General features: G+C 44.0%; 1 protein-coding gene across 2 annotated transcripts in view; it reads left to right on the top strand.

Moving 5' to 3' along the window:
- The first annotated feature begins 2,772 nt into the window (after positions 1-2,772).
- Positions 2,773-24,325, top strand: part of MAP3K8 (mitogen-activated protein kinase kinase kinase 8) — a 36,041-nt gene continuing 14,488 nt past the window's right edge. Inside the window, exons 1-7 of one of the 2 annotated variants that reach the window (XM_010590641.3) lie at positions 2,773-2,980; positions 7,266-7,624; positions 14,978-15,145; positions 16,855-17,116; positions 17,962-18,068; positions 22,626-22,778; positions 23,520-23,766. In XM_010590641.3, the coding sequence (XP_010588943.1) occupies positions 7,289-7,624; positions 14,978-15,145; positions 16,855-17,116; positions 17,962-18,068; positions 22,626-22,778; positions 23,520-23,766 (1,273 nt within the window). In that variant the 5' untranslated portion in view covers positions 2,773-2,980; positions 7,266-7,288. The other variant, XM_010590640.3, reaches the window with a different exon arrangement.

Here is a 24,325-nt window from a genome sequence, read left to right as displayed (position 1 = left end):
GTGTACCCTCCAGCTCAGGTGGTTCCTCACTAGCAAGTCTAAAAATCATTTTGCTTGCAAGCTTCTAAAAGAACAGGGTTGTCTTCATAAGCCTGTGTAAGGAAGGGCGGGGGGGGGGGAGCTGTGAGTACACAAATCTTTTGTTTCAATTGTTCTTTCTCTTCAGGGTCTTAGCGGTCACCAGGTTCAGTCGTTGTTAGACTTTGAAAACGTTTTTGAGTAAAACTGCTGCCTAATTCACCCCAGCAGATGAAATCTGCTATAGCATTAATCATGAACAGCCAGTGAGAACCCTGTTAAACCAGTCAGTTCACAAGCTCCCTAAAATGCAGCTATATTTGGGCGACCTCTAAATCTGGAGCCCTGGTGGTACAGTGGTTAAGCATTTGGCTGATAACAGAAAGGTCGGCAGTTCAAAGCCACCAGCCCCTGGAAGGGGTAACGATGTGGCAGTCTACTTCCATAAAGATTTACAGCCTAGGAAACCCAATGGGGCAGTTCTACTCTTATTAAGGAAGTAAGCTTAATACTTAGTTCCCAGAAGATTAGGTGTGGTTTTAATGAGCTCATTCCAGGGGGATGGGGGCAGGCAAAAGGCGGGGTTCTGTGTTTCTATTTTTAAAATGCTTATAAGGCTCATCCTTTGTTGTGCATAAGACTGACAGATGAAGGAGAGAGGGTTACAATATGAGCCTACAACCTGCCCCAACCTGGTTTCCAGAGTAAAGGCTCAAATAAAGGAGTAAGAAACAAGTTTCAGCCGAGACTGGGATAATCCGCTCTTGAGCCAGTGCCACATTCCCTGGAAACCTTGTCCAGGCCAGGTCGCCTGAGCTTCTTCCCGGCATCAGTACTGGCTTGTTCTGCCCCAGGCAGTGCTGCCCGGCCGGTCTAGGCTGCGCTCCCTCCAAGCCCGGAAAGGCCGAGTCTCCTGAGAAAGGCTTTCTCTTTTCTAGAGGGCGGTAAATGCCTGCGTCATTCACGCCACAGCAATCACCTAGCTCCAGTGCTTTAAATAAATTGAGGGATGATTTAGTACTGAGTCAGTCCTCACCATTTTATTTGCTAATTGCCCTACTTTTCAGTTTATTGGTTGGCTCAGGTGACTTGTCAATTTGTTATCATCCTCCTTCCTTCTTCACCAAAAACAAAGAAATTATGGGATTTAAGATCCTGCAGCAAAGGCCTTGTTTCTCACCTCAGCTAGCCTTATGTCCACCAGCAAACTTATACGACTTCCTTGGATATGTGTAATACATCCAGTCCTTTAATCGCCACAGAAAAATGCGGAGAGCTCTAAAGCGAGCCCCCTGCAGTCTTGAAACTGAGGAGAGACAATGAGCTTGGGTACTGGAGAGGGCGGTCATGCTGCGCCTGAATCTGGGTTCTGCCTGGGATACCCAGCGTTCCTTGGTAAGTTAGAAACGCTATTTACCCTACTTTTTTTTTTTTAATCATCTCCTGCCCCCGACACTCTTGGCAAAATGCCTGGCTCGGGTTGGGAATGTCCCGCAGAGTAGATTTCGAGAAGAGAGGTGCAATTTCCCTGGGGTTCTTTTCTTAAATATTAAATACTTCCCACTGAAAAAGGAAGAGGAAACCCTCGTGGTTAAGAGCTACGGCTGCTGACCAAAAGGTCAGCAGTTCGAATCCACCAGGCGCTCCTTGGAAATCCTATGGGGCAGTTCTACTCGGTCTTATAGGGTTGCTTTGAGTCAGAATCGACTCGGTGGCAACGGGTTTTTTTTTTTTTTTTTTTTTTAATAACACTATAAGCGAACTTTGATCTTCCCAAGCAGGACCCAGCTGCGATCAATACAAGCACACTCCGTAATGGGGGTGGTGACACAAATAACAAGTTCCAATAAAGATTGCAAAGAACAAAACCAGGTTGTATACTGGTTTAATACCGGTGGTTGACCCCCACGTTCTGGACCCACACGGCGCAGCCTGTTTCAAACGTTTGTTAAGCAGAAGTTCGCGGGTGTGGACCACGGATGATGGCACTAATTGTTTGTGGACCTAAACCGGGACCTGGTCGGAGACGGTTCACGTTACCCGCAATCGGATCGACAGACGTGGTTCCCAGAGCAGAAGCTAACTGCACCATGGGCGCTGCTGTCCAGGCGGGTGGGGGCCGGGGGCAGGCCTTCCCGGCACCGCGCAGGATAGGGCCGGGTGCCTTCCGTCTCCCCCTGCCCCACGCAGGCGGGCTGCATCTCCCACCCGGGCACGTGCCTTCCCCGCAGGGCCTAAGATACCGGAGTAGCGCTGAGGGCGCAGGCAGATTAGGGAATATGATCTCCTTCGAATAGACTAGGAAGGGGTGGGGAGGCACGCTCGACCTCTTGCCAACTCAGCCATTAGGGCGCCCTCTACCACCAGGTTTTCCGGTCCCCAGGTCCGGAGTCAAACTCTTCTGGTGTCCCACGCCCCTCAACTAGGGCCACAGCTGCTTTCACTGGCCCTAAGCCGTGGCAATTTTTCTCCCCAGAACCTCCAGACAGTTTGGTAATTCCGACTCCAGCGCTTGGCACCCCTCGCCCCCGCCGGCTGTTCCTCCGTAGTCCCCGCCTTCAACTCCGCCCTGGCGCTCGGAGAACACACGGGAGGGGGCCGGAATTTCCCAACGCGGGGGCTCGAGTCTCCGCTGTAACCGAGCAGTCTCTTTCTGTTTACGGAGGAAAGGGGAAATGGAAAACGCGGGGAGGCGGCGGCTACTGCTTGCTGCGCCGCCCCTCGGCGAGCTCAGACGCCGTGAGTCAGGGGCAGACGACGGCGGCCCGGGCTCACTCGTCCGCGACCGCCTGGACGACGCACCACGCTCCGGGGCCTGTCGCCCTGGCTCCCACCTCTGTCCCCGCCGGACCTCGGTTCCCTGGCGCGCTCCGCTCCCAAGGGCCGGCCACCTGCTGCGTACCGAGCAGTCGGAGGGCCGCAGCGGGAGCGCCCGGCCCGCCGGGGCGCTCTAAGGCGGCAGGTAACCAGAGTTTTGGGGCTCGGGGGTTTGTTTCTGGTCGCGCTCCTTGTGGGTGCCTGCCGGGTTCCCGCTCCGACATGGAGGCTGCCCCGCAGAGAGGAGAACTACCGGGCGAGCGGAGTTGGGGGCGCAATTGCGTTTACGTCCTCGGCGCGGGTCTCCTGCTGCAGCCAGATACGGCTGGAAAGCACCTTGCGCAAGGGTCTCCAGGGGTGCAGACTCGCGACTCCTCCCCCTTCCTCCTCCTTCCCGGATCCCCAGCCAGAGCAGTGAGTGCTGGCCTGGACAGTGAGCGGGGAAGCAGGCACCGGGTCACTGCGCCTCCCGCCCCCGATGCCCGCCGGGATAGCCGCACTCTCCCTGCTGAGCTCCGGGTGAGTGGATGTCGGTGGCTGGGGTACCCGGCTGCCGCCTCAGTAACGAACACGTTTTGTGTTGACAAGCCCTCGAAGGCTTTCTTGGCTTTTAGGATCGGGAAGAAGGGAGTAGGGGTTTCCGGTGCAGAGACCTTAGCGAATGGCTGAAAATTAATTTCATGCTTATAACCTGGACTCTGTTCTGGGGCTAAAGAGAGTGGTTATAAAAAAAAAAAAAAATTTTTTTTTTTTTTAAGCAGGACGTAAAACCTAAGCTTTTGGTCTAAGAAAGAATATTAGGAATTTCACAGAAATCGTTTCCCGGCAGTCATGTGATACCGGGACTCCGAAATTCTTGCAGTTGGGCGGTGAGCGCTTGTTTAGAAGGAAGTCACCGCATGTGAGGGGGATGAACCGGAGCGTTAACAGGGGAAGGCCACGAGCTGTCTAAGTGAAAGATACGCGTTTTCATCTTTGGGAAGATATTTTGGTCCAGAACAAAGGGCTGCTCTTGATAAAAACAGGGAAGGAAACGTTAATGCAGTTTCTTGTCAAGCCTGTCGCATAAGTCCTGTGTATTTGTCAAGTATCGTCAGGTTCTAGACGCCTCCCAGTCTTTCCGATGGATTGGGTTTTGTGTGCAGAACGTTGTGGCGGGTGGACTTTAAGGAATGTGTCATTGTGAGGACAATTGGATAGTCAAGGCGTCTAGAAGTTTTGAAGCAGAGTGGCCCGTGCTTCTTTACAACTGCCATGCGTCATTTGGAGGCTTTTTGAAAACAAAACTATGATAAGTGATACGCCCTGAGGGGCAATGTGGTATTTTGGCAGAAAAATCTTTTAAATGGGAAGTAACGCCAAATATATTCAGACTTTGTTGGGCAGAAGCTTGTGCCTGTATTCTTGGCCATTTTTATTCACATTTGCCAGAAATCCTCAACTTTCGTTTGTGTAGAGGGAAATAGCTGAGAGTATTATATTAACTTTTAGGGAATGGGTTTTCTCTTAATTTTATTGCTGGTTTCTGAAATAATTCAAAGCAAATGATTTTGACTGTATGTGCACACCTCTCCAGCTCTAAAATTGGAGCAATCCTCTGCTCCGTTAAGAAGTAGGCATTTTATGAGGATTTTTATTATAAACTGTGTGCTTTCGGTGGGATCGGGGGGAGAAACAGTAGTCCTATACTAATGGTCTTTACTGCTAAACTGGAATATCTTCATAGTCTACACTTTTTCTACAGGGATGCTGATCCTGAATAACTCAGAAACGTTAGCATATTGTGTCCCTAATCAAGGCTGGAAACTGCAGCTGCTTTTCGCAGGGGCTTTTAGCAGGCAGGCAACTGATTGTCAGGGTTGCTGGGGAGCACTGATTTGCCTGAGAAGCCCTACGTTGCTAAGGAAGTACTGCAGGCACTGCAGGCAGTCCCTGTGTCAAAGCCTTCCACACCCCCACACCCTCACCCCCAGCTCCCAGCTTATTAGGGGTGTGTAGTGTCTTTAATCCCAGGTTTTACATATAAATGCTTGAGACTTTCTGCAGGATTTAAAAACCCAAACCTGTCTTTCATTTCTGGATCTGCTGACTGAATTGTAAACTGCATGGAATTTTTCCTCCTCCTTCCTTGAGTCCTGTTAGTACTGGGAACTTTTATTTTCTCTCAAGTCGTCCATTTGACAAGTAAGTCCAGGAGCCTGGGATCTTCCCAGCCAGTGGGGTTCTAAATTAAGCTGCTTTTGTTTTAACTTCTGTTTTTCCAGTTTAAATTCTGAAGTAGAAACTGCAGCTAAATGCCTTGCTGAAGCCAAAGTCTGACACGCTTCCATTAACCCAACAAGTTCCTCTCGTAACTGACAGACTCCAAGGGCCTGAATCACAGCTCACTGTTTAGACGTAGCTGTGGTGGTAACAGCCGGCAAAGCGTTTCATAGATTTCTGCCTTTTCTTTTTCTCTCCTTTTAGATCTAATCTTTATAACCTCACTGTGAAGAAGCTGGGGGAATAGGTAGCCACAGCCCGTTTGCAGATAAGCAGGGAGGCCCAATGCCAGTATCTGCAAAGCTAGGAATCTGACTTCTTTTTAATGCACATAATTGTTGTTGGTTGCCTTCAGTTAGAACTGTGCTCCATAGGGTTTTCCTGCTGTAACCTTTTGGAAGCAGATTGCCAGTTCTTTCTTCTGAGGCACTTCTGGGCGGGTTTGAACACCAGCCTTTAGGCTAGTAGTGGAGGGCTTAACCGTTTGCACTACCCAGGGACTCCTTATGCATATAAGAACAGCTGCAAGTTGCACAGCTAAGTTACTATGCACCAGACGCTGCTCCAAGCTCCTTAAGCACATGCCCTTATTTAATCCTCATAGCCAGTCTATGAGGTAGGCACAGTTAGTTATTGCTTCCGTTTTATAGATTGGAAAACTGAGTATAGAGAGGTTTAGGTATTGACTGGATCCCAGACAGTCTGCTTCCAAGTCAGTGCTCGAAGGAAGCCAGGATACTAGATGTGATATGTACATCAGAAAATGACTGTCACGCAAGTTAATGACGACACTGACTTGTGTGGTGGTTTTGTCAAATGAAATTCACTCCAAGGCAGATCACTGGGTCATACGTGCAGATGGTCCCTGGGAAACATTTCCTGGAGCTTTGAATCAACTTGCCAGGTTGACCAGAGGTTCGTGGGTTTTCGCACTGAGTGTCGTATATGTGAAGAGCTTATGATTTTAAGAATGTGAAACATTTTTCAGAGAGAGGTTCTGTTTTCAGGGGCACAATGGTTTAAGTAGAAAGATGGGCTTGGGAATTCTCTTAGGCCCTTTCACCTTTCCCTTTCCAGTGGAATTGTTCTAAGATCCTGAGTAACTCTGTCCCTTTCTACACTAGCTTTACCTTTGTTTTTCTCATTTGCAGATTCGCAAGTGTGATGCTCAATTTGTAGATGAGAACTGAAATACAGCACTGGCTAGTACAGTTAGTTGGCCTTAGCCAGAGCTTGTTTATGATAGATTTGGCTTTTCTGGTCTCTTTGTGCTACTACAACATCTACAGGGCTATTTATCTAGATATTAAATTAACCCCCTTGGGCCTTCCAGATGGAAGCTTTGTGCTCTTGAAGAATTCTGGTCCCAGGAGGGGAGGGCTGCTGATTCACAGGTTAAATGAATCATCTCCGTTGTCATACTGGGCACTGGCAGGGCTAGGATTTGAGATTTGCTGAGTAACTCATTCACATCAGACTTATTCCTGAAACTTGACCTGTCATCATAAAATAGTCTTAGATTAAAATCTATTTTATTTGCCAAGATAGCTCCTAGATTTGGTAAAGTTGGTCCTTTGACCTGAAAGCCACCTAAGCCTAAAAGCCATGGTGATCCTTAAAGGGAAGGTTGCCACCCTAGGATTATGTAGGGTTGGAAATCGTAAAGGGTCGCAGCTAAGCAGAGGTACCTAAACTATTCTCTGTTGGTGCTGTATTTTCAGGGAAAGTTTGTTTTCTCCAACTCTGTGAGTGTCAGGTGTGTTCTCTGGGGCTCAGGTTTCGCCTCTGCAAAGCAGGCAGGTTAGCCTGAGGTTACGCTCCCTTTTAACGCTTCACTGCCTGTAAACTTGAATTCACACTCACTGTTAACATAAAGGAAACCCTGATGGCATAATGGTTGAGTGCTGTGGTTGCTAACCAAGAGGTCAGCAGTTCAAATCCACCAGGCACTCCTTGGAAACTCTGTTGGGCAGTTCTACTCTGTCCTGTAGGGTTGCTACGGGTCGGAATCAACTCGACGGCAGTGGGTTTGGTTTTTTGGTTGACATAAAGCCCTCATTTTGTAAGCAAAGGCATATTGATGCCTTTCTGGACCCTTTCATGCATTTGGATCTCAATGCTAGCAGGAAACAAACCATTCAAATGAATATTGATGTTTTCTTTCACAGACGTTCGAGACACCACAACAGTAATGGAGTACATGAGCACTGGAAGTGACAACAAGGAAGAAATTGATTTATTAATTAAACATTTAAACGTGTCCGATGTAATAGGCATGATGGAAAATCTCTATGCAAGTGAAGAGCCAGCTGTTTATGACCCCAGTCTGATGACCATGTGTCAAGACAGTAATCAAAATGAGGAGCGTTCAGAGTCTCTGCTGCTCAGTGGCCAAGAGGTGCCTTGGTTGTCATCGGTCAGATATGGCACGGTGGAGGATTTGCTTGCTTTTGCAAACCATATATCAAATACCGCAAAGCATTTTTATGGACACCGACCACAAGAATCTGGAATTTTATTAAATATGGTATGTTATTTTCTAATCAGTTGAGTGCTGTGTCTTTGGTTTTTACTACTGCAGCTGCATTTAATGCATTTGAACTTGGTTTTGACCAGCTGCCAGGTATGGTTTTAAAAAGTGTAATGTCTGAAAGAATCACCTCCATGTTAAAAAATTCAAGAAAACGTCTTCAAGTATGATTTAAAAAAATGTAATATCTGAAAGAATCACCTCCACTTTAAAGATTCAAGAAAAAGTCTTCATTACAGATTCTGTTAAAAACAGTTGACTGTATCTGAATTGTAGTTCTGCAAATAGGTAATTAAGAAGAATGTATTTTAACTGAACGGTTCATTAAAAAGTTCATTTATCCTTGAGGCTGAAGAGAAAGGCTTAATGAGCATCCCTTGTCTCTGATTGATAATTCTGACAGCTGGATTCCTTACTGCTCTCTTTCCACTCTTAAAATGAGAATGGCTAAATTCAGTTCTTGCAGAAATGTAATTTGCAGGCAGTAAATAGCTATCCACAGATTCACTGTATTTAATCGGCAAAGGATAAATGACAAATGATATGTTTGCTCAGTCATCCTGAGTATCCCAAATATTGTGGCAACAGTTGTTGCCACAAAAACAGATCAGGTGATGTGTTCAGGTGTGCCTAGGATGGAGTCAGCTTCTTAGTATGTCAGAGGTGAACGTAGGTGCTGGCTAAATTCCATCCAATTTTTTTTTCAAAGAGCAGTTTGCAAAGGAGTAGGTGGTAACTTGCAAAACATGCTTGTTGATGTGAGTCCCTTTCCTTTGGTGTGTCTCACTGGCAAAATGGCTACTGCAGAAGGGGAAGGCCAGTGCTGAAGCACTAGAGAGTCTAGACAAATTCAGTACTTGTTTGTTTGTTTGTTTCATTTAATTAAGAACAACACCATCATTTAGGTCAGCTATGTAGTGAATGGAAACCCTGGTGGTGTAGTGGTTAACTGCTATGGCTGCTAACCAAAGGGTCAGCAGTTCGAATCTGCCAGGCGCTCCTTGGAAACTCTATGGGGCAATTCTACTCTGTCCTATAGGGTTGCTATGAGTTGGAATCAACTTGACGGCACTGGGTTTGGTTTGGTGTTTTTGGTATGTAGTGAATATGGAAACCCTGGTGGTGTAGTGGCTAAGAGTTACAGCTGCTAACCAAAAAAGGTTGGCAGTTCCAATCCACCAGGCACTCCTTGGAAACTCTATGGAGCAGCCCTACCCAGTCCTATAGGGTTGCTATGAGTCGGAGTCAACTCAGTGGCTACCAGATTAATGTAGTGAATTGTTTGTTTTGTTAGAAGCAAGTTGTATTCAGCTGTACATCAGTGTGGACAAGATTACATTTGCATAGTTGTATATCTTGCTTTGGTATGGATATACCAAACTGTTTTTAATAGTTGACTGACTACTTTAACTTGGGAATACTACTTCCTCTTATGCATGGGAAGTAATAATTCGAACTAGGAACAATGCCTTCAGCGGGTGCCTGATTTTATTAGCTGAAGTGTAGCAGGATAACTCTGGTCCAAAATAATGTGTGTCTCTAATGGGAAATCAGAGTTACTGGGTGATATAAAGTGTTAGACCACTGGGCTGCTAACCAAAAGGCTGAGGTTCAAGTCCAACTAGAGGCACCTGGGAAGACATGCCTGGCAATCTACTTCCGAAATTATAAAGAGTGCAGAGAAATAGCCCCCTGAAGTTTTAGGAGCAGGGCCAGAAAAACTAAGGCAGAAAAGGAGGGAAACTAAGACATAAAAAGCAAGCAAGAACTTTATCAGGAAATGGTCAGAGTAAAACGTTGTCGGTGGTGCCACAGAGCCTGTGCTCCTGAAATGAGCCAATGTGATTAAAGAGGAAATTTAAGAATAGATTATATTGTAAAGGCAGGGGTCTTTGAAACTTTGAAAGAGACTCTTATTTTTAAAATGAGCAAGATGATAAAATCTAAAGCAAGAAGACTTAAAAACAGTAAGAGGAGAACATTAAAATCCACAGAGAGGTAGAATTTGCCTCTCTGGACCAATCAATCCAGTGATGGACGGCTCAGGGGGCCATGGCTGACTTTGCTGTCATTGGCTTGAAAGGCCAGATCACTTTCTATGTCTGTTAGTAATCTGTCTGTGTTTCAATAAGAATGACACAGGAGGCGTGACTTGCCATCCCTGATCTTAGCCAGTCTGAGACAAAATGGTGAAAGAGTTAGGGTTGGCTTTTGTCTCACTTCCACCCAGTTTTCTCAGTGTCTTTCCTCACATGATTCTCTCATTAGAGCCATCCTGTGTTCAATAATTTTCTCCTCCCATCCTCTACCACCCACTACCATATCAAAACTTTTCTCTTCTGGACTTCATCTGCTGCTCTGCGTCTCTCTGCTTTACAAAATGACAGCCAATGGCCTCCCACACTCATTGATCAATTTATAAAGTACATGTTCAGAATGAGGGGAAGCTGTCATTCCAGTATTCATCAGTTTGTTTACTGCAGGGATTCGGAACATCACCAGTGTATCAGGTACTGTTCCACGTGCTGAAGATAGGCTGTGCCCTCTAGGAGTTTACTGCCTAACGAATGCAGGAGGCAAGTAAACAGGCAATTACAACACAGTGTGGTCCTTGTCCAAGTATGACTATACCCGGATTGCTGTGGGAACAGGGTATCTTACGTAGTCACTAGGGTGGGGAGGGAGAAGGGAAAATGACTGCAGAGGTTTCCAGGAGGAATGGATGCCTAAGCTGAGGCCTGAAGCACTGAGTTGGAGTAGCCAGATGAAAGAATTGGAGAGTGAGGAGTGTTCCGGATAAAGGGAGTACCGTGTGCAGAGTCCCAGAGGCATAGTGAGTGTGGTGTGTTCTGGGAAACTAACAACCATAACACCTGTAATGTTAATTAAACAGGGTGGAGGGCCGGGAACTACAAAAATGTTCTGCTGCGTAGTCACATTGAATGGTGATCTCTGTACGTGTATGCATGTTTGTACTGTTTTCTTAGAAATATTATTTATTAAAGATTCTACCAACATCCAGCAAGACCTGGAGGAGAAACTTTCAGGACACTGACCTAGGGATCGCTAGGTGTAAGAGTGCCACAAGTTATTTATATTGTAGTCCGCTTCATAACCCGGTCTGGGGACAAATAACCTCCGGTGGATTGCAAACACGCCACCCTTTGGTGGCTATCTGGGAAGCTGGCAGCCCCCATCAAATGGCCCATTGGTAGGTGCTGAATGCTGTTCTTCAGGGGTTAGTCATGGAGTCATATCTTCTCAGGGCTGAAGGAACCTTAAAGGTCCTTGAGTCCAGACCTCTGTCTGATGAGTGAATCACTCCATTCATCATCCCCAAAAACTGGTGGAGCATTTTGTTCTGTGTTTGCACATCTCCTGTGATGAGAAACACGTCACCTACTGGGGCATTTAATTTCATTTTTGGCCAACTCTGACTGTAAGAATGTTCTACCATACACAGAACTCAAATGTGTCTTTGATTCTCCTTAGTAGTAGTTCTTCTTTTTGGCCATAAAAAAGTATGTACAATGAGTCCTGGTTAAAGCTGCAGGCCTCTGGGCTAATGTGCCTCCGCGTGTATCTCAGCTCTGAAAGGGATTAACTGCATGACCCTGGGCTGGTTATTTCACCCTTCTGTGCCTCAGTTTACTTATCTGTAAAATGGGTAACCTCATACCTCTTACTCCATAGGAACGAATAATGCATGCATGTGACCTGTTTACACATAGTGCTTAATGAATGTAAGCCATCATGGCGGCAGGCAGCTGTTATATACAGTTGGTCCTCCCTTCCTCACGACAGTCCTTCCAGTATTGTAAAAATCTCACGTTCCCAAGATTTTCTCTCTTTTTCCACAAACATGTCTGATTGTGTCTCCTTGTCTTACAGTGTTAACTGTCCTCATCCTCTATGTAGTGCCCTCTGATCTCAGACCTGTGCCAACGCACAGAACTTGAATGTGGCAGCTCTGTTGTTGTGTGACCAGCGGAGCAGGACAGAGCTAGCCTTGTGTTTGTTCTAGATATTGTGCCTCTTTTAATGAAGCTCAACATCACATCAGTTTCGTAACAGCCATATCTTGCAGGTCACTTAGCAAACTCACTCTTACTAAAATACCTACAGCTTTTTCGCACGTGTTGCTCCTGGGCCCAGTATTGTTTAGTAGAGACGACAGCAATCTGGATGAGGAAACAGGAAGCGTGCGTTAAGAACTGCACTTAAAGATGATTTTGAAATTGAAGAAGTTGGCAGAAATAATCAGCATCGAGTTCCATAAGTTTGTTTTTTTTTCTAGAAAGAAGAAAAAAACTCATCCCAAATCCAAACAGGGAGGGAATTGCCATGAGTCGGAATCGACTTCATGGCAACTAGCAGCAACAACAACAAAACCAGGGAAAGACAAGGTCCGGACTTTGCAGAACTGTACACTAGTCAGAAATTGCATATCACACTGTGTTAAAGTCCTTGGGCCTGTCATCAAAGTAGCTATGGAGAACTTGGCAGGGTATTCTGAAGAGGGTCCCCTGAATGAGGGAGGCTGTAAAACGGGGTCCAAGGAACTTTGAGTATTTCATTCAAGGAGGAAAAGGCTAAGGTACGCTGAGTGACATGCTGTTGTGTGCCACTGAGTCAATTCCCACTCATAGTGACCCTATAGGACAGAGGAAAACTGCCCCTACGGTTTTCCAGGCTGAAATCTTTACCAAAGCAGATCACCAGGTCCTTTCTCCCTCGAAGCAGCTGGTGGGTTGGAACCACTGACCTTTTGGTTAGCAGCTGAATGCTTAACCACTGTGCCACCAGGGCTCCTTCAAACCAAAAAACCATATCCTTGCCGTCGAGTCAATTCTGACCCATGGTGACCCTATAGAACAGAGTAGACCTGCCCCATAGGGTTTCCAAGGGGTGCCTGGTGGATTCGAACTGCCGACACTTTGGTTAGCGGCCGAACCCTTAACCAGCACACCACCAGGGTTTCCAGGGCTCCTTTCGTGACATGTAAATGTAGGCTTTTAGTAACTGGTTTTGATACTGGCTCAGCTTTAATTACAGCCTTCTGGAAGATAAAAGAAAGGAGGTACGGCTTTGGGGTCAGAATCCTGGGGTGGAATCCTGGTTCTGTCACTAGCAAGTTACTTAACTTCTTGAAGCCAGTTTCCTCATCTGTGAAAAGGAGTTAAAAATAGCACTTGCCTCATGGGATTGTTCTGAGACTTTGATGAGATAATATGTTAAGGTACTGAGCACAGTGCCTGGCCCATAATGGGTACTCCATCTGCCTGCTCTTATTATCCTTTGCCCTCTTGGACAGAATAAGACGACACGGCCAAATTGAGGGGCCCTCGTGGTGCAGTGGTTAAGAGCTCAGCTGTTAACCAAAAGGCCGGCAGTTCGAAATCACCAGCTGCTCCATGGAAACCCTATGAGGCAGTTCTGCTCTGTCCTATGGGCTTGCTATGAGTAGGAATCAATTCAATGGCAACAGATTTTTGACGGAGCGGGGCGGGGGTCAAATTAAGGTATAACAAATTGCAGTTGGGCAAAAGTGAAAACTTTCATAAAGGGTAACTGGAAGGTCTGGTGAAATTGTGTCTGTAAATATTTAGTAAGAAGAAGCAATAACCAGGTGCAATTGAGTGCTGTGATTCTGGTTCTGTCGAAATACGGAAACAGACTCAATTCATGTGTTCTTAGCGTGGTGCAAAAAGACGCCTCCAGCTACTAGAGAAGACACGCTTCTTGAAAGGAGGTCATGTTCCAAACAAGGCAAGACCATGGTCTGTATTTATTCCTGTTCCCTTTAGAGCCCTGCAGAAGGCCCCACGCAGAGGACGCACTCAGTAAATACTTAATTTCTTAACTTAGTGACTGCACTTCGAAGTATTAAGAGTTATTCTCTGCTTCGTGCCCTGACTAACAGTGAGCGCGTCTGTTTGTGGATGTGTAGCTAAAATTAGCAGTAGAGGGTACTGAATGAATAACCCTTACAGGCACTAGAAATGTTCCCGTAGCACTGGCCCGAGTGAAGAGTCTGATGTATCTGCGGATGAATCAGGTATTCATTCATTCCCTTCCCGTGTGCTAAATTTGGGAGTTTGTCACGTTCCCCCTTGAGCACCTTCTGTACTTGAAATAACATAATGTCACAATGATGGTTTCATAATTCCTGGTATAATCCCAAGTCAAAATACTACTAGTTACATTTAGGAAAAACTGGACTTTTGAGACTCTTTGTCCCTTGAAAGAACACTAAATATTCTCGAGGTGTGGGCTTCAAGTCACACGTCTTGTGGGCTACCAGATTAAGCAGGAATCCCTGGGTGGGGCAAACAGTGAAGCTCTCAGCTGCTAGCCAAAATGGTGGTTTGAACCCACCCAGAGGGGGCCGCAAAAGAAAGGCCTGGAAAACTGCTTCTGAAAACCCCCCAATGAGTGCTGTTTATTTTGCAACACATGGAGTTGCCATGAACTGAAGTCAACTGTACTGCAATTGGTTTACCATACTAACCTGCTTTTAATTTTAATTATAATTCCCTTTTTTTCCTCTTTAAAAATCCAGATACAATTTATAGCAGGTAAAATACACACGTCTTAAATATCTGATTTGATGAGTCTTGACAAATGCACACACCCTGGCAACCCACATGGCTATCAAGATATATCGGTTTTAATTTTTAAATTGGCTTGTTTTGCAACCTCTTGGAGGTGTTGCCTTGCCCGTGAATTCTCAGTGGCCAGAGATCATATAGATACCTTCTTCATGGCTATCTCCTTGGCACTAAGCACAACACCTCAAACATATTACTCACTCAGTAAACAGCAGATGAGTAAGTAGATGAAATTAATTCGGCCCTGACTTTGTGTATGCAGCACTGTCAACTCGTAGCTCTGGCATAACACATTGTTTTAAACAACCCTCTGTGATCACCAGTTAATTCGCAGGCTCTGTGTATGCATCATGTGTGAGTAATACCTACATGGCTCAACAGGTTAGCACATTTTAATCAGAAACAAATCAACCTGCAGGCACAGTTTATATTTATGCAGTCTTTATTTTCAGCCCTTTGATCGCAGCAGTCGTGTTCCTCAGATAAATAACTTTTCAAGTTCTAGTCGGCAATTAATTACTCAGGAGTAGATGGAAATGCGATCAGGTCTGACCATGGACCTGTTTCTGTTAACATGCTTTCTCTGTCTTGCTGAAGCTCTAAATATCACACCTGGTGACACTTATTTCAAGTACTGCATTTAGAAATGCATCTCAAATAACCAGTTTCCAGTGTGTGGGTCTTAGAAAATGACAGCTTTGCGAGATTCTCACCCACCCCCGTTTTTATTTTGTTGTAGGTCATCACCCCCCAAAATGGACGCTATCAAATAGACTCTGATGTGCTCCTCATTCCTTGGAAGCTGACTTACAGGAACATTGGCTCTAATTTCATTCCTCGGGGGGCCTTTGGAAAAGTGTACTTGGCCCAGGACATGAAGACGAAGAAAAGAATGGCGTGTAAACTGGTAAGCACTTCATAGCTAGGCCGTGTGCATTGACTGTTTGACGTTAGAGCTTTTGCTTGTTTGTTTACTTTTTTACATTATTCCGAGGTTGTTATCCAAATGACTGGATCTCACCTAAGGGCACTGTATGCAAAAGCACCTGTTTTTGTGGATTTGCTTGCTATTGCTACCTACTGCCCATTTGACCCCTAACCAGTAACCAGTTACCCTTGAGCTGATTTCAACTTACGATGACCCCATGTATGTCAGAGTAGAGCTGTGCTCCATAGGATTTTCAGTGGCTGATTTTTTGGAAGTAGATTGCCAGGCTTTTCTGCTGAGGTGCCTCTGGGTGGACTTAAACCTCCAACCTTTTGGTTAGCAGTAGAGTGCGTTAACCATTTGCTCCACCCAGAGACTCCATTCTGCCCCTAAGTCTCTGCTTATGTGGGTAGTTGATTTTAATCTAGCCTCAACCACGATAAAAAAGGAAGTGTTAGTTTATTTAGCACCATCTTGGGTAGTTTTTTTTTTTGGATAGTGTCATCACTCCGGGCGGGGGGAGGGGTGGCGGGGGGAGTAGGTGTGGATAGAGGAACGCTATCACCCAATGCAAGAATGTATCTAGGTGCTACTCCTTCAATTACACCCGCTGAAGAAAGGGGCAGGCCAGAAAGCAGCTTGGAAATCTGCAAGGTTTCTCAAGATTACAGATTTAAAGGGATGAGTTTAAATAGACCAATTGTTGAAAAGACCCCATTTCTTCTTATTAAAAAATTACTGCTAAGATATCACCAGTTTGGAAAACTGTCAGTATTCACCAAATTGAACATTCACATGCCCCATGACTCAGCAATTCCAGTCTTGTAAGTATACACCCGACAGAAATGTGTGCACGTGTTTCCCAAAAGCTATGTACTAGAATGTTCATAGCAGCACTATTTGTGACAGTTCCAAACTGGGAACTTCCCAAATGCTGAAATGTGGCGTATTTATACAATGGACTACGGTACAACAAAGAGAATGAGTGACTTCCAAGTATAATAGTGTAGGTGAATCTCATAACCATTGTGATGAATCAAAGAAACCAGACACAAAATAAGATCTAGAGTTTTTTTTTTACAAATGGGAACATGCTGTCTGTCCTTCTGGATCTTGCTTTTTTCACCTATCACTACATTTTGGAGACATTTGCCTATCTATCCGCACTTAAAGATCTACTCTCTTTAATAATAACTGTCTGGAAAAAAAAAAAAATTTTTTTTTTTTTTGGTCTGGTATTGCATGATACAGATGGCCATACTTATTTTAAATGCATTGTCAAGAGTATTAACTATGGGACCAAGGCCTTTATACTTTCTCATCATAAACTGAAATAGTGAAAATACAAACTAAGGTCTATGTCTGTAATCGGTGGAAAATGATCTCGCCTTTGATTCTGTCAGGAATAATTTTCAACCCTTGGTTGATTTCTATACTCCATAAAAATAAAATTTTATTATTGTTGTTTTTTATTTTCTTATTTAGAATTTTATACCTATAGCTAACATGATAAAGAGGCAGGTCTGAGGTAACATTTTTTGAATTCTGCAGTACAGTTTCATATAGTACAATTTCATAGTATCCTTGAGGGTGCTTGTTTGCCTTTTGATTTGTGTGTTGATTTACGTTATATATTTTTTCATTATCCAGAGTTGGCTTAGACTCTTACTCATAGTTTTCTGTTCTAGATCCCAGTAGATCAATTTAAGCCTTCAGATGTTGAAATCCAAGCTTGCTTCCGGCACGAGAACATCGCTGAGCTGTATGGTGCGGTCCTCTGGGGTGACACTGTCCATCTCTTTATGGAAGCAGGCGAGGGAGGGTCAGTTCTGGAGAAGCTGGAGAGCTGTGGACCAATGAGAGAATTTGAAATTATTTGGGTGACAAAGCATGTTCTCAAGGGACTTGATTTTCTACACTCAAAGAAAGTGATCCATCATGATATTAAACGTGAGTTATCTCTGGATGTACACCTTTTTGACTTAAAGAGACTAGTTAGATGGAAGAAAATGGTTTTAGACAGGAGCCTAATAGATTCCTCCCTTCGGCCTGTAGACCCTCAGTGGCAGGGCTAACTCCTGTGGTGTACACTCTGCCTTCTGCCCTGGTGCTCTGGAAACGTGTTTTTTAAGAATCAAGATGTGTCTCTAGAACTTTCCAGGCATAAGGAGGGGAGATGGCCCAATTGTCAAAAAGATAGAGCCACACACATCTGTTAAGTACTACTCATGCCCTTATGAACAATGCTTTTTAAAATTTAATTTTTCTTCAACATATACACAGTCACATATTTTTGAGAAACAAATAGCTTTTTAATTTTGAAGACCAATTTGGCAATAGTCCACTGAACAAGCCTTCACTGGCTGCCTTCTAAGAGTGACACATGGTGAGGAAATAAGAAAGACCTGCTATAAATCCTAATTGCTGTAGCTAAATTGGACTAGCAAAACTTCTACTTCAAAAAACAAACAAACAAAAAACCAGGTATTTTAATTGTTTTAGAAGAGTGACTTGATAATAGCATGCTTACATCTTAGAATTTGAAACATTATGTTAGTAGCTACCACCATTTATACCCGCGTTGGCTGAATTCTGGACAGATGGGAAACAACGTCCACCTGAATGCTAACCAAGGTTCACTGTCCTTTTTTTAATATAATACACTCATCTCAACTGGGAAAACATTTCAAGTCTATTCTGATTTGGGATTCGTTATTATTTAGATAATGTTTTCATTTCGTTTATGTGTGTATATACAATTTTGTACTAAGATACAATTTTCCCTCCCCTTACAGCTAGCAACATTGTTTTCATGTCCACAAAAGCTGTTCTGGTGGATTTTGGCCTGAGTGTTCAAATGACTGAAGATATCTATTTTCCTAAGGATCTCCGAGGGACAGAGGTAATTATATTCACATGAAAGTGGTTAATATCCTACTAAGAATAAAGAAAAAAAAAATAGTACTAGAATTACTGTGGGGAAGAAGGTTAAAGACAGTAGGAAAATCATTGCATTAAGTCATTGTTGTCATTGTTAGCATATTTAAGGAGCACTTGCTATGTGCCAAGTTCTAAGTTTAGCATTTTGAGTGAATTATTTAATTCTCTCAGTAACCCTGTTGTGGGTAGGTATTATTATTGTAGGCAAGTACTGTTGTTATTCCTCTTTTACACTAAGGAAATGAGCTTAGAGAGGTTAAAATTTGTACCCAAAGTTACTCAACCGGAAACAAATCTAACGCTTGAACCCAGTGCTTTCTGAGTCTAAAGTCTAAGTTTTGACTGCTGTGTGACTCTTTTAATATAACTAATATATATATATTTTTATATATTAACATGTTTTTTAATATAACTAATGTATATATTTTTTATTAACATATGTTACTAATATAATGAGTATTACTAAGTTCTGGCCCTATTACCACCTTGATTATCAGGGTCATTAATAATATGTATTGAGGACCTGCAATATTTCAGGCATATTTTTTAGTCCTAGAGATACTGTACCGTATTTTTACACAAATAACACGTGCCCTCTACGTTTGTTTGCAAACTGCTCCTTCCACCCGCGAGGAATTTTTGTAAGCACCGCCATGCCATTTTTTTTTACATATTGCTGTAAGAAATTTAGCATAGCATGCTTATGAAAATACATGGGGTGGGGAGGGAGTGGTTTGCAAACAAAGGTAGAAGGCATGTGTTATTTGCATAAAAATATGGTAATAAACCTCAAGTAGTGAGCACTAACTAGACATAAATTAGCTATAATATTTAACTCATTTGTGAAGCAAAAAAGAAACCTATAAATGAATCAAAATGAGATTCAGAGAATTGTATTCATGGACTTTCACATAACAATTAATTTAGCATTCAAATTATTAGACTGAATAATTGATTCATCTAGCAAATGTTTATTGAGCATCTACTATGTGGCAGGGCCTGTTATGGGCAGCAGGAATAAAGCATTGAACAGAACTAACAAGAACTTATGCTCAGTGGTACTTTAGAGGTTTCCCTTCTCTGATGGAGAGGACCTACGCAAGTAATAATAATTTACCGAAATTATTAAAACAGCAGCTGTCTATTTCGCAGTAGTAGGTTATCATAGGGTTGGATGGAAACAGGAAAGTAAAAGCCATTGCTGCCGAGTCGATTCCCACTCATGGTGACCCCATAAGACAGAGCAGAACTGCTTCCTTGGGTTTCCAAGGCCGTAATCTTTATGGAGGCAGACTGCCACATCTTTCTCACTTGGAGTGGCTGGTGGATTCAAACTGCCAACTAACTTTCGGTTAGCAGCCAAGCACTTAACCACTGGGAAAGTAAATGGATATAAAAACTGCTTTTCTAGCCTCCTCTCTATTCCTGTGGGGTGTTTCAAAGACTCCCAGATGCTCTTTCTGTCAGCTGTGCCTGTAGGAAATCAAGAGAGGGCGCTCAGTTGCACCTTTTGCCTCAAGGTTACCAGGTGCGGTCAGTCTTGGGGTTTAAGCAAATAATGTCCCCTTAGTCAAGCTAGTATATGCGTTGCACTGAACTGAAGCGAAGTGAAAAAAAAAAAAATCACCTTCATTTCAAACCAGGATGCTGAAAGCCTTTTCTTAACTGTCAAAGCAAAGACTCTTCGGGCATCAGAACAAACCCTTGTTTTTGCTGATATTACTAACTAAAGTTATTACTGGGAAATACTTGACAGAGGATTCTTGATAGTCTCCTTTGAGCAGAATAATATTCAGAAGAGAAAACTGGAGACCTTTTTTTTTTTTTTTTTTTAAAGAATGTTTTCATCTCCAGATTTTAAGAATACCTTGCCAAAGAACAAATCTAATAAGACTTAATAATTATGACATGTTTTCTTTGGAAAATGTTTCAGCATATCTTGGCATTAGTCAAGAGTTTAGATATGTGACATTCTCCCCTTTTTCCTGGAGCCAGTTTGAGAAACAAACTATTTATGGTATTAAAGATGGAAAATACCTTTCTCTTCCTGGCAGCATGATTAAATCAAACATTTTGCAATGCTGGAGAAAGACACGTCCTTTCTGGGATTCTCTAGCAGAAAGAGAATGTATGCTTGGGTGTGAAATGGTAACACGGCATTCACTCCTGAGTAGTATTTAGATAAGTTATTTTGAGCAAACGTAAATTGTTTTTTATGAACTGGCCAAACTGGCTCTAAGGCTTGACTCCATTTCTATAGCTATAAACTCTGTTCAGTCTGTGTTAGCTGTCTATTCAGTACTCGCTAGTTGAACTGTGGTAGTAAGCAAGATGGTAGAGTCCTCAGTGAACCTTTCAACAAGTTTATTCTTACTCCTCATACTTAAAAAGCCAGTAAAATTAGTCAAAGTCATTGATGATTCCTGATTCCAGCAAGACAGCTCACAGATGCAAATACTGACCCAGCCATGCTTCGTGTTCTCTGTTTCAGTGTACGTGCTCAGGACATTATATTCTAAGCACATAAGGCATAGCATTATCTAGTATATATTTAATCTATAGTTTTTGAGTTGCCTGGTACATAGAGTAACTAGTGAATGTCACGAACAAATTAGAATTACTTTTTTAGCATGGCTCCCTTTTTTTTTTTTTTAAAGGTCTTACTTTCCTTGGAGTCTGATCTTGCTTTACATAAGTTAACATGTAATGGTCACACACATATACACAGTTTCGTCCCCTTTCTAACAAACACTTTGGGAGATGAAGCTCCAGACCTGATGGCCGGTTCCTTTGTTCCAGTGCCCCTGCCGCAGGGCGAGACACTCTCAGAGTGCTTCTGTCTGTCTGTCAGCCCTGACGCCAGCCTTTGCTCAGCCAGCCTGCAAAGTCCTTGAGCATTCTGCCCTGAGGCTCCCTGCCCAGGCTGTTCCAGCTCTTGTAGAGCTTGAGGAAGCAGGAGCTGTGGGTGGTGAAGCTCAGGCTGCCAGCCGGAGGGGCAGTAGTAAGGTCACAAGATTGGACAGGGTGCTGCCACCCATAATGTTCCCCAAGGGTGCAGTCACATGGCGCTCAAGCATTGCCTCAGCACAGCTACTGCTGATGACACCAACAGTAGATACTTGGCCTACCCCTGCTTTATGGGGGTAGGGGAGGGGAGGAAATAGGCATTGTCCACTGACAGTTCATAATAACCCACTGCATTTATTTTTTAACTTTGTGATTGCATTTAGTAAGAAAGTCCTCAGAATCTAAGTACTCCTATCTTTTCTGCAGGGAAAGCTTGAGAACAAGGAACTCTGGCTAGCCTTTTTGCAAGTGAGGGAGCATGCGCGAAAGTGGGCCAGCTGGGAAGTGTTATAGGAAGGAGCTGGGCAGGGTTAGGATGAGGAAACTGGGCAATTTCCCCACTTTTTGCAAGCCAGTTCTTTACTTACTTACTCTGCAGTGTATTCCGGGAACACTCATGCCCCTCCTCCATATTCTAATGACCCAGAGAATTTAAAACCTTCTTAAAGCAACATATTGATAATTAGGATATTAGCTACTACATGTCTGTGACAGCCGGGTCACAAACCTAGCTCATTGTCACCTGTATTTGTGCGCTCTCTCTTTTGAGTTAAAGACAAACACGTATGAGAGAAACTATAAAACTAGGCTTACTTATTCACTCTCTCTTACTGAAACCAAATACTACTTACACAGTATTAATGTGGCAAGTATTTCATATTTAATGACTGGGCAACATGGTAGGTAGAAATAAGAAGTAGTTCTTAGAAATGACAAATTGGGGTCATTTTTGCAGCACTGTATTTTATTTTTTAAGTTCTTCTGTTCCAAAGGATTGGTGATAATACCCTGTAGACCGCTGCCACCTTTTGTTACTGGAGATAGAGGTTTCACAGTTTAATTGCAAGAATTAGGTGAAGTATTTTTGTTGTGTCCATTTAAATATGAAAGCAGCTGGTATTTTAATTGGAAAATTACCTACCCCCTATAAAGGCAGTTCCAACTCATAGTGAGCTGATAGCACAGAGTAGAACTGCCCCATAGGGTTTCTAAGGCTGTAAAGCTTTATAGAAGCAGACTGCCACATCTTTCTCCCTTAGAGCAACTGGTGGGGTTGAACCAATGAAAGTTTGGTTAGCAGTCGAGTGCTTTAGCCACTACGCCACTGGGACCCCTCCATTAACTACTTCAGATCAGTGCTCTACAGAGATTTGATGAGTGGAAATCCCAGGCCCCTTTGCTGCCCGATCAACCTTGTGTTCAGGTCACGGGCAAGTGGTCTTTACCAGGCTGTTCTGACCCCGTCAGCCCAAGCTACTTGGACTCCAGGTAATGCCTGATCGTCCTCCTTCACTCTAGGGGACACAACAGTGACATTCTCTGCTGCCAGGGATGAAGTGTGCAATAAAGGTCGCCAGGGTGGAGGCCGCCAGTTTTCCACACACTGGATTGGGGATGTGGAAAAACAAGACAAAGGACGGGATTCAGCCTGACTTTCCCACTTCTTTTTCAGATATACATGAGCCCAGAGGTGATTCTCTGTAGGGGCCATTCAACCGAAGCAGACATCTACAGCCTGGGGGCCACGCTCATCCACATGCAGACGGGCACCCCCCCCTGGGTGAAGCGCTACCCTCGTTCAGCCTATCCCTCCTACCTGTACATTGTAAGTGAGGCAAACCAGGTGTGGCGCTGGGATGGGGGAGAGTTCCACCTGGGCTGGGGAGCTCTTACACCTCCTGTTCTATCCCCACCTGAATGGGCTGATCATGCGAGACAAGCACGGGTTCTTCCCATGTGGAGGGAAGCCCCCTTCTAAAAAGAAGACATTGCTATTTTAGTGAGAACTTAAATGTGAATTAGGCGTAAATTATACATTATTCCATCATAAACCAGTAACCGGTTGCTGTAGAACTGATTCTGCCTCATGGCGACCCCATGTGTGTCAGAGTAGGACTGTTGTTGTTCTTGTTAGTTGCTGTTGAGTCAGTTATGACTCATGGTGACCGCACGTGGACCTTGTGTATCCAAAGTCGAACTGCTCCATAGGGTTTTCAAGGATGTAATCTTTTGAAAGCAGATCACCTGGCCTGCCTTCCGAGGCACCTCTGGGTGGGTTTGAGCTGACAACCTTTTTGGCTAGTAGTCCAGTGCGTAACTGTTTGCACCACCCAGGGATTCTATATTCAAACGTAGCCTGTATCTTTTACAAGTTTAAACTAAAAGATGGGTTTAACTCGAGGTCCTTAGGAAATTAAAGGGCAGCTTGTCTAAGGGGATGGCCTGGGTTTACTGCAGGGGGTGTGGTGGGAAACCAATTACTTTCCGATGTGTTATTACTAGAGTATTTTCCTGTCGAGGATCTGTTTTCTTACCATTAATGCTAAGAATGCTGGTCTGTCGATAGATCCACAAGCAGGCGCCTCCGTTGGAAGACATCGCAGACGACTGCAGTCCCGGCATGAGAGAGCTGATAGAGGCAGCCCTGGAGAGAAACCCCAACCACCGCCCCAGGGCCGCAGACCTCCTAAAGCACGAAGCCCTGAACCCCCCGAGAGAGGACCAGCCACGCTGCCAGAGTCTGGACTCTGCTCTCCTTGAGCGGAAGAGGCTGCTGAGTAGGAAGGAGCTAGAACTTCCTGAGAACATTGCTGGTAGGGACACCCTGCTGTGGTCATCATCTCTTGCTTTCCTTCCTTTTCATTCTACATCAAACCTGCAGGGTTCCTGAAACAACTTGAAAAAAAAAAAAGAAAACAGTTTCTTGAGTACCATAAGTTGTTTGAGAACTTTCAGCCGGTACAAAAGCATTTTGTCTTAAATTGGCCAATTTACCAGGAAATTATAACAGGTTTTCAGTGCGAATGTGGTTAACACAGTCCTTGGGAATTGCCTTTGGCTTGCTTTTTTGCAGCAGAGAATATCTTTTGGTTTTAAAAACAAATCAGGGATGATAGTTTTGCAGTTGGTAAAGCACGGGGTTCTTCTGAGTTCAGTTACGGTGCCTGCTACCGTCTTCTGTTGTAAATATCATGGCACAGTTCTGCACAGAGAAAATACTGAGTTTAAAGTCAACTCGTATTTCTGTTTTCCTGTGCTTGAAACTCTTTGCCAGTTGTGGAACTTTCCCATTTAGGAACGTTGGTAAGCATTCCAGGAGCACTGAATAAGCCTAGGAGAACGGCTTCCATTTTTATCATTGATATCCGTGGC

Source organism: Loxodonta africana, chromosome 4 (genome assembly GCF_030014295.1).
Source record: "Loxodonta africana isolate mLoxAfr1 chromosome 4, mLoxAfr1.hap2, whole genome shotgun sequence".
Classification (NCBI taxonomy): domain Eukaryota; kingdom Metazoa; phylum Chordata; class Mammalia; order Proboscidea; family Elephantidae; genus Loxodonta; species Loxodonta africana.
The sequence above is the reverse complement of the archived record's forward strand: the minus strand, read 5'-3'. Positions and strand labels throughout refer to the sequence as shown.